This window comes from Humulus lupulus, chromosome 6 (genome assembly GCF_963169125.1).
Source record: "Humulus lupulus chromosome 6, drHumLupu1.1, whole genome shotgun sequence".
Taxonomy (NCBI): domain Eukaryota; kingdom Viridiplantae; phylum Streptophyta; class Magnoliopsida; order Rosales; family Cannabaceae; genus Humulus; species Humulus lupulus.
In genome coordinates this window covers 217,450,031-217,466,362 of record NC_084798.1, presented here as the reverse complement: position 1 = coordinate 217,466,362, position 16,332 = coordinate 217,450,031, and the positions used below count along the sequence as shown (strand labels likewise).

At 31.0% G+C, this 16,332-nt stretch overlaps 2 protein-coding genes across 13 annotated transcripts; both read right to left on the bottom strand.

The window, feature by feature from the left end:
* Nucleotides 1-5,538: 5,538 nt before the first annotated feature.
* Nucleotides 5,539-9,246, bottom strand: LOC133783326 (serine/threonine-protein kinase D6PK-like). Of its 3 annotated transcripts, XM_062222930.1 has the most exons (4): nt 9,077-9,246; nt 8,849-8,977; nt 7,213-8,264; nt 5,539-6,615 (listed from the first exon to the last, which is right to left on the bottom strand). In XM_062222930.1, the coding sequence occupies exons 3-4, from the start codon at nt 8,127-8,129 to the stop codon at nt 5,742-5,744; spliced, it is 1,791 nt and encodes a 596-aa protein (XP_062078914.1). In that variant the 5' UTR covers nt 8,130-8,264; nt 8,849-8,977; nt 9,077-9,246; the 3' UTR covers nt 5,539-5,741. The 3 variants fall into 3 exon arrangements, with proteins under 3 accessions (XP_062078914.1, XP_062078913.1, XP_062078915.1); XM_062222929.1 differs by lacking the exon at nt 8,849-8,977 and having other exon boundaries at nt 8,978-9,246; XM_062222931.1 differs by lacking the exons at nt 8,849-8,977; nt 9,077-9,246 and adding an exon at nt 8,686-8,833.
* Nucleotides 9,247-12,576: 3,330 nt separating this feature from the next.
* On the bottom strand, nt 12,577-15,670 carry LOC133783325 (mediator of RNA polymerase II transcription subunit 32-like). 10 transcript variants are annotated; one of them, XR_009870853.1, is made up of 4 exons: nt 14,978-15,537; nt 14,137-14,769; nt 13,987-14,035; nt 12,577-13,811 (listed from the first exon to the last, which is right to left on the bottom strand). XR_009870853.1 is itself a non-coding variant. In XM_062222926.1 (3 exons), exon 3 carries the CDS (start codon nt 14,751-14,753, stop codon nt 14,304-14,306), a length of 450 nt encoding a protein of 149 aa, XP_062078910.1. In that variant the 5' UTR covers nt 14,754-14,769; nt 14,978-15,038; nt 15,544-15,633; the 3' UTR covers nt 14,085-14,303. The 10 variants fall into 10 exon arrangements, 6 of the variants coding, with proteins under 6 accessions (XP_062078910.1, XP_062078909.1, XP_062078911.1 ...); XR_009870854.1 differs by lacking the exon at nt 13,987-14,035 and having other exon boundaries at nt 12,577-13,143; nt 13,636-13,811; XR_009870855.1 differs by lacking the exon at nt 13,987-14,035 and having other exon boundaries at nt 12,577-13,143; nt 13,703-13,811.
* Nucleotides 15,671-16,332: the final 662 nt, after the last annotated feature.

Genomic DNA, 16,332 nt, shown 5'->3' with positions numbered 1-16,332 from the left:
GGTATAAAAATACAATGTTTTAAAGACATTGAGTATATTTACCGCTGAAAAAATTGGGTATGAAAATGCAACATTTTGAAAACATTGAATATTTTAGCCGCAATTTATTCTTTCTTTTTACATATTAAAAAAAAAGAATTTCTCATCTAACGGTTGTTATTTGATCAAATGTGTGGCCCCACACATCTGTTGGATGACATGGCAACAAACCTACTAGGGCCATCCTACCATTCTTTTCAAAGCTACTTTAATAATAATAATAATAATAGAATAAAATAAAAACCTAAAAATGGACAATTTAAAAACGAAAGTAAAAAATTGTTACTTGATCCAAATCAAAGATTTTATGGAGCTATTATATAGCATATTAACTAATGAGAAAGATATATCCCAACTAATTTTTTGGTCAATTGTTGGGAAGCTCTATTTACTATTTTTATATTTTAAATATTATATAGTTAATAGGTTGTTTGCCATTTTTATCATTATATGATTAAGTAATAAATTATATTGAAAAAAAAAGATTTTTCATTAAAAAAAATATATCTTCAAGTTATATATCCATTTATCCTAATTTTATCCAAAAATAATAGGGAAAATTTTAAAGTATTTTATAACAATAGAAATGCCATAATTTATTGAAACTAACTCTCAAACCTTCAATATGAAGATTTTTCATACATCTAATAATCTTTTTTTAAGAAAAAGTTTTCTTAGATGGTAAGATTTTGTTCAATAGTTAGAGAAAAAGTGTATTCATCATGTGAGCATTCACCACCTAGCATGCTTTTTTACCAATTTTCTTATTCATCATGAGAAACAATTCAAAGCCAGAAAAAGATATTAAAGAGAAACATAAAGCTTTTAGGACTTTTTTATAGGAGAAATTAAATGGCTTATATTAATACATATATATAAAAATTTATATATATATATATATGTGTGTGTGGCTATAAAATTTTTGGTGTATACCATGTGACATGTTAGTGTCAAAGAAGGCAACTTCATGTGTTGGTTTGGTATGAAAAAATAAACCCAATTAAATTTAATTAATTCCCAACTAGGTGTCACCAATATTTGACAATAATAACCTCAGGAAAATTTCTATTTTTTTTTTTCATTTCAAATACAAATTAGTCATATATTAGAGATGCATCTAGTAAACTAGAGAAAATCACAAAAAAAAAAAAAAAAAAATCAAGAATGCTCTCAAAATTTATTCATCAAAATAACCAACTATCTTTCAAACAATTTAATCTAAATCCTTAGGTGTTGAAATTACTAAAATGTCTATGAATTATTAGAAAATCTATGAATTTTAGAAAAGCCATGAACTGTCATTCTTTTTGCTTATAATATCTAACTTATGGAAATTTATATGACAGGAGTTTCTAAAAGAACTTTTTTGTGTTCTTAATTCGTGAATAGTTTTCAGCATGGTTTGTTTTTTTATGATCGTGTATATTGTAGTTATTTAGAGCATCCTGCAAATTTTCATAAAATTCCGAATAATTTACAATAGTGAAAACTAGTTTAAAAACAGATTATTGCACGCGCGACTAATTTTGTTATGCGCGTGGAAAATAACATATTTGAACCTAGTTTTTAGCACTGTAAATTATTCGAAATTTTATGAAATTTTTGCAGGATGCTTTAAATAACTAAAATATACGCAATCACAAAAAAAATCGCATTAAAAATTATTCATGAGTCGGAGATAATAAAGAACCCCACCGATAGAGCTCTTTTTGAAGCCCCTACCATAGAATACTCCTCAACCTTATTTATCATGAAGTTATAGAAAGGTTCCAATGGAATTAGCCTATTACTTTTTTTCTTTTCTTTTCTTTCCTAGATCTTCTTGACTATGCTTTGAAATATCTTATAATAGCTTTATTCTGAGTTATTGGTATTACTGTTGAATTAAATAAATTAGACAAAGAAAACAAAGCAAAGTGACACATGATTCCAAACACAATGAATAGAAAGTGCTTAGAGAAGCTTTGTTGGTTGCTCTTTTGTAGAATCTCAATGTGGCAAGAATGTTCCCAAGTGTCCTATGCTTGTTTTTTCCCTCTATTTTTATTCTTTTGGTTGAGCTTTCATGTGGGACTTTCACTACTTCTATTAAAAATAATAATAATAATATTTTAAAAAATTGATTTTACCACCCTATTTATATATGTTTTGTGGGTTTTTTTTATTTAATTAAAATTTTGTTTGGGGCCCATACTTTAAAATATGATCAAATGGAGAGAAAAAGAAAAGAAAAGAAAGTTTTTTGGCAATTTTCTCTCCCACTCATTTTTTTATCATATATGCCTTCTTGGTGAAAATTGATTGGTGGGAATTAGAGGACAATATTCTAGTGAGTAGTTTAAAATAAACAAATCATGAAAAGAAAAGAAAAATGTGTTAATTAGAGGTCAATAGTTTTGGACAATTTAAGAATCAAGAACTATAAATAGAATGAAGAATAATAGAAATTTATTAATTAATTGTCAATTTAATCCACCACCAATATATTTTCAATTCAATTAATATATTTGTATATTAATATACATATCTTACACTTTTCAAAGGAAATTTATTTTTGCATACTTTTTTCTTTAATTTTTAATATTGGCCATATCTAAAGTAATTTGATGGGACCAAATTTGGTGACCTGATTTCTTCTTTTATGGATTCTAGCTAGTAGTACATTAGATTGATGATGATTGAACACATATGGATCCCTTTTTTATATTAATTAATTAATTTATTTATTGATTTTTGCCTTTTGTAAATGAAAAGATATAAAATAAAAGTGGTATTGTCTTTTTGCTTCTTAATGTTAAATTCAAATATATATATAATTATAACATTTTAAAGTTGAAAGTCAATTAGAAATTGAATTATAATTACTCAAATCAAATTTGCTAATTGTTAATTGTTAATTTTATTGAAGATTTATATAATTATATTTATTCTAAATATAATTAAAGAACGACAGATATCATGCCAAAAGGTAATAATATTATTTAATGTCATTTCATGTGAAAGATTCTCAAATCAAATAATTCAATATTGTTCTGTCCAAATTGCAGAATTTGGAATAAGTGCATTAATTATTGAAGTAAAAAATGGTACACCCCATCCACAATAACTATAATCACATTTTTATTGATTTACATATTTATTATTCTTCTGACATTACTATTATTGTATAAATTAATTTCTTCTAAATGAAAATTTGGGGTATCTTTTTTTTTTTGGCAATTTAAAAAAAAAAAAAAAAAGTTCAGTCAATTATTCAAATTAGTGATGGTCACATAAAGCTGTGAACCTCTGTTAGGTATAGAGAGTGTGGCCTAATTGTAAAGATCTAAACATGTCAAATGCCATTTTTCTTTTCTGATGAGAAAATGAATTGAATCTAGATTTAGATTGATTATATATATTTATATATAATAAATATATTAAAAGAAGAGCCTTTTTTGGAACATGGGAAAAAAATATATAGTTATTCAATTAAAAAAAAAAGATCAATGTGCAATTATTATCATATTTCTAAATCATTTCTTCAAGAATCAAGACTTTGTTAAATTTAATTTTTTTATTTATATAAATCTAAAATGGTCCCAAGGATATAAGGGTGTGCAAAGGACCACAAAGTATATACCTTTCTTGAACTTTTTATTTTATTTTTTTGGCCCTTAAATTTTAAATAGTGAATATATAGTGATGTTGTAACTAGTGATTACAATAGGGAATTTCAAAGAAATATTTCAAGTGGTATTTTTTTTTTTCGAAATTAAGGCGATCTCATAGTGCAAATCCTTTTCCCACCTCTTTAGCTATATTAGCAATTTCGGAGACCACATACTAATTATAGGAGACTCATACCTCATCCTCTCGAGTTATCGGCAGTATTTATATGGCACCTCCACAAAATGGTTGTCTGAGTCTTATAAAACAACACAATCATTTAAAGAATAAAATGAAAGTCACTTTAATTTATTCATTTTTCAAAGAAAGAAAAAGAAAAAAGTTGTCAAGAAAAATTTCAGCAAGAAGAATTCTACTTTATAAAAAGTTAACTACTCAACTTGTTCTATGCAAACTATACAAATTAGCAATATTGTTGACTATTTTTCATCCATAGGCCAATTATATCTATAAAAAAAATATCATTTATATATGTGTATTAATTTATACCCTTTGGAGAAAGAAGATTGAAGAATAATATTTTGATCCTGAAATATAACATTCCACTTATTTTGGAGGGTAGCTAATAAGTGACAGAGATGGGTATATTTCAAAAACCAGACACATCATTTTCAACAAAAGTGACTTTTTTCTTGTTAGAGTAACCAAACCAAACCAAACCAAAACAAATGTAAGAAAATAATTCCTACATCATTTTGCATTTAAGATCAGGCAAATCCAGTTGGAAAAATGTATACACTTGTCCCTAGAGCCAAATCCACCTATACATCAGCAAATATATTTTTGTTATGGAGAAAGAGAAGAAAAAAAATCTAGTATTTTCAACTCTATTTGGTGTATAGCTTTGACAAATGTAGTTTTGCCAAATGTTCATTCAAATAAAGTTGAATTAATCTTATGGTATATTTGACTATTTGTCTCCTTATTGGTGAGTCATAAAATTCTATGTTTATCAATTAATCCTAATGCAATCTGGTCCTATTGAGTATTGGGATGCAAAGCATTATTAGTCCATGATGATCATGATGTTAAAGATAGCTTTCATATCTATTAGTGTATTTAGTCAAAAGCCACAAATATATCACCAATAGCTGGAATAGAAGCTCTATAGAGCATTCACATGAAGCTTTTGGCAAAAATAATCTCCATTTTATGCTGAGAAAAAACTTACAATTTGTAAACATTAATGGTATGTACACTCAAAATATGCACTTAAACATGAGCGTTGTTATTTGACATGTCAAGGTGCCCAACACCACATTAGGTGGTCCCCATGATTGGTTAGCGATACCCCATAATAATTGTTAAATTCAAATAAGTGGGACTCGATATTGAATTGCACCAATAACAATATGCCACCTTCTTGTGGTGTTGGACGCCAGTAGTGCTCCTTAGCAATTCTCCTTAAATATTACACACAATGATGTGTCATTGCTTTTTAAAATAAGGGTTCCAATTTTAATAAATGTGATTAACTAAATCACTGTGTTTAATAATTGAGTGTATATTTTAGGTGTCCATATCATTACTCATTTGTAAAATCCAACTATATCCTTATGGTTTTTAAGTTTATATGTTTATAATATACAAAAAAAAAATATGATTAGTCATAGTGGAATTTTCATCCACAATTGATGTGAAAATTTTGCATTTGATAATTTTTTTTTTCATTCAAAAACCAATAAAAAGAAACTTTATAGCCATATCAGCAGTATTTCCTGTGGAAGTTTGGAAAGCTACAGTGACTATATTTAATGAGACAGCTGCTGTAAGTGCTATACATATATAGATATAAATATATATATATGCCAATATGAAGCTGGATTCACATTTTGAGAGCACTAACATTTTAGCTTCTGCATTACAAAGTATGAAAATGTATCACAACATCAAACATATGATCATTATAAACATAAAAACACTATTTTTTTTTCCACATGACCAACATTTCAGAAGCTGAATCTATGCATCTTTCTCAAGCAAAAAAGATAAAAGGAAGAAAAAAAAAATAACAATATTAGATTTGAGACTATTTAAAAGAAATCAAATTCCAGATAATTGTTTTGATCAGGGTAGGCGGCGGAGGCAGCACCGTTGGTTTTGTCGCTGGTTGATACTACCGGCGATGACATCCGCTCAAACTCAACTGGTTTTGGTATCTCAGGCGGGCTTGCACATCGAATCAACGCCCAGTTTATGCCTTCGAAGAAAGGATGCTGTTTAATCTCTGTGGCGCCTCGTTTATATGCCAACCTATTCTGTGGCTCCTTCACAAGCAACCCTCTTATCAAATCCCTTGCTGAAAAGCTAACTACTGGTGTCTCTGGGAACCTCAATGGCTGCCCCACGACATTGAACAGAGTAGCGCGGTTTCCTGATCCCTTGAAAGGGGTCTTACCGAACAATAGTTCGTACAAAAAGATACCAAAAGTCCACCAATCAACAGCACTACCATGCCCTTCACCTTTGATGATCTCTGGTGCCAAATACTCGTGGGTTCCAACAAATGACATCGAACGAGCGTTGGTTGGCTCAGCAATAAGCTCTGGCAATGGAGTGACTTGGTTGCCCATTTCATTTTTCGGTTTCCTTTCTTTCTTTGATTTGCTCGAAAAGAAACGAGGACCGAAGCATGTTGTAGGCACTGCACAAGTTGGTTGAATACAAGAGGGCTGAATGCAAGTTGGTTGCACACAATAAACCGGGTTCCTTCTCAGCGGATCAGATTCGGGTGCTGAAGACTTGACCAGTGTTGGACTAACAGCACAGCGTAGAGAAAGGTCAAAGTCAGAAAGCATTATGTGCCCGTCGTCTCTCACAAGGACATTTTCCGGCTTGAGATCACGGTAAACAATCCCAAGCATGTGGAGATATTCAAGAGCAAGAAGAACTTCGGCCACATAAAACCTGCAAATTCAAGGTCATATACAATAGCAAAGGCAATCACAGTCAGTTCCAGATCCAGCACAAGTCCAATGAGCATTGACTTAATTATTTTATATAAAAAAGAATGAATCTTTGAGTAGTGACAATAGATTATTCCCTTCATTTGCCAGCTTGCAAGCTGACTTTTACCGACGTTTCAAAAATGATCGAGTATCCTCCATATTAAGGGTAGTTAGTTACTAATTGATTAGTTGAGTGTTAGTTTTATTAGTTGAGAGTGTCTTAACAAACTAAACTAACACATAACTAATACAACAGTACCTAACTAACCTTAATAGTCCACAACATATTAACCAAAAATTTGCCCATACAGCCATATTACAGCTGGTTCATCAATAATTTACATCATTATAAATTAGACAAATCACAGCGGTTTGACATGAACTATCAACTGAGACTAATTGATACTCTATTATAAACTGAAGACATGCTTTATATGAATATATTATCAGCACACCAATGAGGCAAATTCAACAAACATACCACATGTAATCTCTATAAATACCATTTCAGTTAATGAACTATAATAAGAATATAAGGCAGAGAGAGGTGTCATACTTGACGGCCTGCTCGGTAAAATGCTTCCCTGGTTGTCTCTGCCTAAGTGTGTGCAAGTCACCTCCAGGACAAAACTCCATTACCAAGCATGAATACTTTTCTGTCTCAAAATGGGTGTACAGGGAAGGAAGGAAAGGATGGTCTAAGGATTGTAATATTTCTCTTTCTGTCTGAGCCCGAAGTAGTTTCTTCCGGCTAGCTAAAGATGTTTTGTCCATAACTTTCATTGCAAAATGACATTTGGTTCCCCTCAGCTCTGAAAGATAGACACTGCCAATATCTCCACACCCCAACTTTTTCAGAAGTCTGAAATGACCGAAATTCAATACACCTTCCTTTGTTCTCACAGCCTGTATGGCTTCCCATTGTATGTCGTTCGCCTTGTGAGGTTTGTTTACACTGCTACTCAAGCTGCTACAAGTGCTTTCATCACTCACATCACTGCTTGTGCTCCCCCTACAAATACTACTCTTTCCGCTCTCGACAAACTCGGCTCGCTCGCTAACTTTGCCACTTCCACTGGTCTTAGCAAGACTGCTAGCCCCATCACTGACTTTCGCCAAAGCCTGATTCACTCCTCCATGTTCTAATGTTTTCTTTTCTTGATCACCACCATTTTCTGGTAGATTTTTAGTTCCAATTGGGTCTTGCAGTGATAAACTCGAGTTTAACTTATCTACTAGAGAATTTGGAGAATACTTTTTGCTCTCAATGGTTTCTAGAGAACCCTTCTTTGCAGCAACTGGTGGAGCACTCTTGGGCAGTAGCTCTCTTGGGGTAACTGGCTCTGATTTACTAGTCTTGGAAATCTGTATAGGGGGAGGCCTTCTGGAGTTTCCTTCTGTTTTCTGACTAGAAACTATTTTCCTTTGCCTTTCAGGAGAAGTTCTGGTACTGGACTTTGATGCCATTGACATAAACTGGTTTTGATAAACAGATCAAATTGAACAAACCCATTACTCAGATCCCGATTTCAATCCTTCACTCCCTCCATTAATAGTCTCAGTTATTTTCATCTTCAAGTTCATCAAAAGCCAAGTAATTTTCTACAGCTAACAGAAAATAGAAGGAAAGATTAAAAAAAAAAAATCAGACTACAATCATGTGGGAAAATAAAAACTCATTCAACCCAAATAAAGAAGAAGATGTACACAAATCAATTAACAACATTTGAGCAAATAAAGAAACAAATCTAAGTGGCTATACAATACCTAAAAATTTTGCCCTAGAAGAAGAAACTCAAGCATCAAATCAAAAACTCCAAAAGTAAATCATAGAAACCAATTTGGAAGACACTAAGAAACCCCAATAGATCATTCACATGAATACTCTAAGCAAAAGTTATACAATAGGAAGAAAGAAAAGCAAAATTAATGACTAAGGAAGAACAAGTTCAGATTTTGATGAAAATACAGAGAATAATTATGTTATCTAGCTTAAAATGTTGATCCTTTATTCAATTAAAGCATAAACCTTTTAGAAGAAATTTCCAAGGATATGGATGAAACTAAATCAATTCTCAACGCAAATGTAGCTTCTCTATTATCTTTTACTAAACACCCAAAAGTCCATAAGAGCAAAAGATAAGAACAAAGTAAAGGAGATTCATACAGATCTCAAACACTAGGAGACCCACCTCTTTGGATCCAAAAGCCCCCACAAAGACCCAGATGCTAAAAAACAAGATAGAGAGGAAGCAAAACCCACCAAGCATACCACAAGACCAATTAAAAGCCAAGAGAAAAGTAAGCCCCAAAAAGGGTACCTGAGAGAGAAGTCACTACAAAGATCAGAACTTTGCTTTAGCAGAGTGAAGAAAATTAAAACAATTAAATATTTTTCCGAGAGCACAAATATCACTCACTGCTACTGTTGAGAGAGATGAAAGAAAGAGCAATGTGTAAGAACTCTTTCCTTTCCCCTAAAATGTGTGGAGTGAGAGAAAAAGAAAGAACAAAGAAGAGAGAAAGAGAGAGAGAGAGAGAGATTGAGAAAGAAAGAGTAAAGCTTTCTGGTGTGTTTTTAGAAAGAGTTGGGTCCATGAAGAGAGAGAAAGTGAGGGGTCAAAGTTGAAGAAGCTTTTTTTTTTTTTTTTAAATTTCTTTTCTTTTTAATGTTTTTTTTTTCTGGGTTCAATTATTTCAATGTATTTGTCCAAATTGCTCAACAAAAAAAAAAAAAGTATTTGTCCAAAATACAAAAGTCTGAATCAGCAACATATGGGCCTCCAAAGTCTCCAATCTGTCTCTCATGCTTTGGTCACTTTATTATTATTATAATTTTATTTTAATTTGCATTTGGGGCTTCAATTTCTTGGGAATATCCAGAGTTGTCCCTCACTTTTAATTAAAATTAAAAAATATTGATACAATATTATTAAGTGAGTGGTCCTGAAAAGAGTGAGCTGCCTTAACATAAATATATATATATTATGTATATTTTGGTTTGTGGATAAATTATAGACAAAATGGTCCACAACATGTCAGTTGATGAGACCATGATCAGATCTGACGGTGAGGAATTAATTACTGAAAAATATTGAAAGAAAGTGGGCCCATTTTCCATTTGTTGTCATGGGTGGAGATAGGAGTTGGCAAATAATTGATAATTCACAAAAAAAAAAAAAAAAAGAGTAAAGATTTATATAACAAATTTTTTAAAAAAAACCCTTTTCATTAAAAAAAAAATCTCATCTTTACAAATTTTTCTCTTGACCAAAGTAGATCTGATTTATAAAAATTTGATCTTTCTTGGAAATGGGGTTCTTGTTTTCAAGTTCAATTGTGGTAGTGTACAATATATATAATTTGGTCACTTATATAACTCACAAATATGGCTTAGATTTTTTATTTTTTTTGGATGCTATGTTTGGGGTCAAATTTGTTTTTTTTTTTTTTTTTTCCTTGAGTTTCTGAACAAAGAAAAAAGGCACTTTTTATAGAAAAGAAAAGAAAAGAAAAAATAATAATTTCATAGACATAGAATAGACCAAACTTCAAAGATGTAAATTAAATTTAGGATATTAATGAAAAAAAAAACAGTTGTGGAATAATAAAAAAAATAATAAGTAGTAAATGAGCACTCGTGGTGTTCTACAGAATGTATTGTCTCAGAATTTTTGTACAAAACATACCAAACAACACATAATGTTTCCATTTTGATTGATTCTTCCATAGACAACATCACTTAAATACCCATTTTCTTACTTTTCAACACCTTCAACCTTACGTTTAACTCATGAGATTTACTCATAGTAAAAAGCATATCCATGAAAAGTAATTGGATAGTAAAGTTCCCCAATAGTTAAAAATAAAAATATTAAACTCGAAATACTAATCTTACTAGTATTTTTATGATTGAATATTTGTAAATTTCGATTCATCATTATTTGCTTGTTGTACTTATAATTACCAAATAGTATAATATGATTGATTTATTGTATACCTAAGTTGTGTTGGGAGATTTAAAAATACAATAATACTTATTAATACTAGGTCAATATACACTAAAAACATAAGTTAAATTCAAACTTTTTGTTTGGTAATATAATAAATTGTGGAGAATTCTCTTATAGTGGTTTTATTTTAAGCCTTACTAGTAGTCTCTCAGTGTTCTCGACCCATGAGCAGTTTTTTGGGGAATTTTTTTATGACCGTGTATATTGTAACTATTTAAAGCATCCTGCAAATTTTCAGAAAATTTCGAATAGTTTACAGTATCAAAAACTAATTTCAAATATGTTGTTGCATGCGTGACTAATTTTTTTTTTATGCGCATGGAAAACAACATGTTTGAAACTATTCAAAATTTTCTGAAATTCGAAATTTGGTACCCTGCATTTTGAAATCATACATATTTGGTACCCTATATTTTAAAAACGTACATATTTGGTATCTGTATTTTAAAATTGTACATATTTAGTACCCTAAACTCAAATTTAATTAATAAAATTTTACTAATTTAATCAAATTACTCTCAATCATACGAACTACAAATTATATATAACTGTTGACAATTTGGTCATATTGAATTTTTTTTATTATTTAGAATACTAAATATCTATATTTTCAAAATACAGGGTACCATATGAGCATTATTGAAAACAGATGGTACCAAAATAATACTTTGTAAATACAAAAGGTACCAAATGAGTAAATTTCTTTTATTGTATAACTAAGTTGTGTTGAAAGATTAAAAAATAAAATAAAACTCATTAATACTAGGTCAATATACACTAAAAACATAAGTTAAATTCAAACTTTTTGTTTGGTAATATAATAAATTGCATTAAAGTTTAGTTATTAAACAAATTATGTTGGTCATCCAAATTAATCAAGTGCATTCAACAAGGAATGGGCACAACATTTAGGAGCATTAATAATGTTTTGTTTAGTCTTTTTCTAAGTTTTTTTTTTTTCTTTTCCTTTTTTCTCATGAAATATTTAGATCATGAATGGCTTTAATAAGGGTATCTTGTGGTGTTGTGTGGAACTTAATGACTTGTGCTAATTTGTGCCCACTAATAATCTCATAACACACAACATTGATTAACCCCACCACCAACCACACCCACCAACCTAAAGAATGAATCAAGGATATTAATTTAAATCTATTAAGAGTTTGGTTAGTGGAATTGAATGATTTTTTTTTAAGAACACATTGAGATTTGAAATGAACACATATTATCATTTGTTAATACAAACTACCAAAATTTGTGTGGCAAGATAATCCAATGATGATAATGATGGAAGCAACTTCAAGGTTTTTGTTTTTATTTTCAATTTCTATCTTATAATAAAAACAATATGAGACTTAAAAATGAAAAGCTGCAAAGGGAAATATCTTAATATTTCAATATTCTTTGTTGACTAGAAATTGTTGGGCAGAGTGAGAGGACTAAGATCCAAAAGAGTAAGATGAATTGTAATTTGTGGTCCAATCAAATTTTTTAGTTGAAGAAATTAAGTTGAGTAAGACATTTTAGCTAAGTAAGGTTTAAAACCCAATTGGGTCACATTCTAATCCAACATTCACCAAATAAAATGGTGGAGTTTCATATCCAAAAATGAGAAGAAATTTTGGGAATAGTTTTGTAGTTAAAAACATGTTGGTTTTTCATTGGGCTTTGGTTGGTTGGTCACACATCATTACTTATTTCGTTTAATTGAATATATATGTGAAAAAAAGCCATTGTTATTCAGATAATGTTTGGTGATCTGGAATATGGTGATATTCAATGTTTGTATGAAACATATTTGTCGTTTTATGATTGTTGGTGTAATAATAAAACCAACCCTTTTTGTATTGAGAGTGATTACTCAAGAATGTTTGAACCTAAACGAATATTTTGTACCAAGTGAAAAGTTCTCAAAAGTACATTTGCATTGAGAAGCAAGCCATGTATATGTGAATGCATGTGTATGTAAACATCATAAGATGCTTGCTTCCATTAAGAAAGCTAATGTATAAACAAACCTAAGAGGAGTAGCTTAGAAAAGGCAATGTTCAAAAGAACAAGGCTATGTGATAAAAACTCTCAAGTCACAATTCTATGAATCATTTCAGTACATCCATGGGATATTGGAGATTGGAGTTCACATGAAATTGCAGCATGGTTTTTTGTTGTCTTTGAGTTGAAGTTTTCTGCAAAGAAGTTGTTCATTTGTGCGGCTGGACTTCTTTCAGTTCTTTGATATAATATTCTTGTTACAAGAAGTGATGAGATTTAACTTACACTTCGGAATGACTATGTTGCTTTGCTCTTCTGTCCCAGTGTCCTGCTCGAGCAATGGTTCCAAGATCCATTCATTCAAGTATGGATGATGGTGTTAATGGTCTTTGGATGAAAAAGCTTTACCTCATGGCAGCAAACTAATGGGGGGATAGTCTCATACAATACAACCTTAGCATCCAAAAGACCAGAAACCTTACCTGTATTCGACGATGAACACAACTCAGCAGCAGCAATTAGGGGTGAACATTTGACCCGAAAAACCCGAAAATCTGACCAAACCCGACCCGACCAACCCAAATTTTTGCAAAACTCGTCAAATTCGGGTGAAATCCGATCCGAACCCGACCTGGTTCGGATCGGGTTCAATTTTGAAATTAAGGGTACACGGGTTCGGGTTACACATGAACCGAACATAATTAAAAAAAAAAATCGAAAAAATTAATGTTTTAAAAAAAAAATTAACAAGACCCAATTTGTAAAAAATCAACATTTCCAAACAAACAACAAAGTAAAAAAAAAACATGTGAAAAGTAAAAAATAAAATAAAAAATTATAAAAAAAATAGTATTTTTGAATTTTTTTTACAAAGCCCATTTTCGGCCCAAAGCACATTTTTGGACCAATCCAACCCGAAACCCGAAATCAACCCAAATACCGAAAATTACGGACCGGACCCGCAAAACTCGAACCTGAAGCACCCGAAACCCGACCCGTGTGCACCCCTGGCAGCAATAGTATTTGTTGAACAAGTTCTACCTTCTTGTTTTTCTTTAGCAACTCCGAGAGCTGTCTGCTAGATGATTAAGCAATTTCCAAAGCTTGATGAACTACATGGATATACATCTTCACCTGATCTTGTAAGACCCTGAACAAAAAAAAATTGGTGAATTCTGGCAATTCTCCTATTCTATTATTTTTTTAAGAAGAATTAAACTTTTCCTCTCCAACTTTCAAATTACAATGCAGATCAACTATGAAAAGCTTATCTAAAGAGAAAGAAATCACACTGTTCTAACAAGGAGAATAACAGGTACTAATACATTTAACATGAGGCTACACCATTGAAGATACCTACCAAGCTCGATGGAACTTCAAAAAAAGAGTAACAACTACATCAGATGTAACAAAATCACAGGCATAAATGAGAAACAGTATATGAAAGTATTAAGGTGCAATAGAATCATTCATACATGTGAACTCCATGGTAAAGTAGAGCCAGAATCATAACCTTTCTTCCCTTTGGCTAGCTAGTAAAATTCTACAAGTTACATGAACAAATGACTCTCCTCGAAGATACAACAGTTGAATCACTACATCTAATCACCATTTTGTAAATAAAAACTCTACAAATGCAGAGCTATTGAGCTGGATCCTCAGAAAATCTAGCATCAAATGGAGCTCCTGGTGGGTGGGAATGAGCGGCTGCATTAGCAGAAGAACCAGAACCATGTTGAAGTTCAATGACAAGCCACCTAACAGCTTTGCTCATCTGTTCCAAACGAACAGCACTAATTGGTGGAAGACCAGTAGTGGCAGCAGGGCCACTGGCAGACTTTCCAACCACTGAGCCTGTGGCCTCATCCACAAGGCACTCTGATCCTATCCTTTGCTTGACAGACTCCACAAACTCCTCAGCTTGATCACAAGCCACTCTGAACAATTCCCACTTCTGTTTGAAATTCTCAAGAGCTGCATCAGTGGCTACTGTTTTCTGGGCGCTACAACTTTCCTTAGCTTCAAGAACATTAGCAGCTGCAGCAACAAACACTTGGTATGCATTCTGTAAAGAATCAACTATATTGTCCATTGTGTGGACTCACAAACTGAAATTGAAAGCAATAACCGAGTCAAAATCCAACCAAACTACGGAAATTGAATATTCCCAGATAAAATTCCATATAAAATTATCTAATAAAACTCATCAATAGCAATATAATCATCATCATCATCATATATATATATATACATAAATTTTTGGTTAAGAACCCTAACAATAAAAACCATAATCCTTGAACTCCAGGTTATGAATACCCGAGCGGCCAAAAGTGTTACTTGAACATCAACAGAAAGCAATCCCTTTGAACCAGACAACCTGCGTAGTTGAGCGAAGCAATATCAATCTCCGGGTCCTTGATTGCTTAACTCCTTATTCAGTAACAAAAATCTGGGAAAGTATAAAAATTGATACTGGACGATCTTCTAACCAGAAAGATGGGCTGATTGCATTGGTTTTGAATATAAGGATTGGGTGTTTGGGTTCAAAAAGCTCAAATACAAGGAGAGTTGGGTTAAAGTTTTGAACTTGGCAGAATATTTGATTCTGGAGAGAAATATATATACATACAAACGAATCTATGGGCCAGGCTTGTACCTAATTTAAAGACTTTTCAAAGAGGGGTGTATTGTCTGAAACATCAAACAGAGAAGTTAAATTGCTTGACCAAGAATCAAACAGAGAGACAAGGGAAAATAAAAACCCTAACCCTAGCCCGCCGAATCAAAATCCAAACTCCATGAAACTGAAACTTCATAACAAGTCTAAAAAATAATAATCTTGATTCTTGATCATAAGAGGTTTATGAAAGAAAGAAATAAACCTCTTTTCTCGTAAGAGGAGAAACGTACAGTCCTGTTTCAGTTATAGCCAGCGTAAGAGTGAGTAACACAAAAAAAAAAATCAACAAATTTAATAAGAAAAAAATAAATTACTAAGATTTATATAACACCAAAATAAAATAAGAAAAAAATTATACAGACATAAAACAAAAAAATTGATTTTTTGGGTGTAAATCAAAGTTTGAGAACTTAATTTTAAATAAAAAATAATAACAATTATAAAATTTATATTTTTATAATAGCAATTATTATTTTTTAATTATAGCCATGTTTATAAGTTGTTCTTTCTTAGAGAATTAAGATTTTAATATAACATTAAAGATGTTATCAAAACCAAGGGCATCTTAAGATTATTCAACCCACTAAGCCAAAAACATGTGTTAATATTAAGCATAGTGGGTAAGTTTAGGAATGTGAATGGTGTAGATCAGGTACCGTTTTTCAATTAACATTTCTATCCCCATAAGTTAATTAAATTACTATACCTGTTTAATTAACTATCGGAGATGATGCAGGTATTAATCAATAAATAATAAGAAATAATCAATGTTACTTGTATTCATTGATAATAATAAAATAAAAAAGAAAAACAAAACTTATTGATTAAATGAAATGATTATCGATTCAATTTTATATTTTTATAATTTAGATATGAAAATAAAATATCTTAAACAGTATCAAACTTAAAATCTAATAATCTTAAAATATTATATATTCAAAATTTTAAGTAAAATATGTTAAAACATAGAAAAATTCTTAGTTTTTTTATT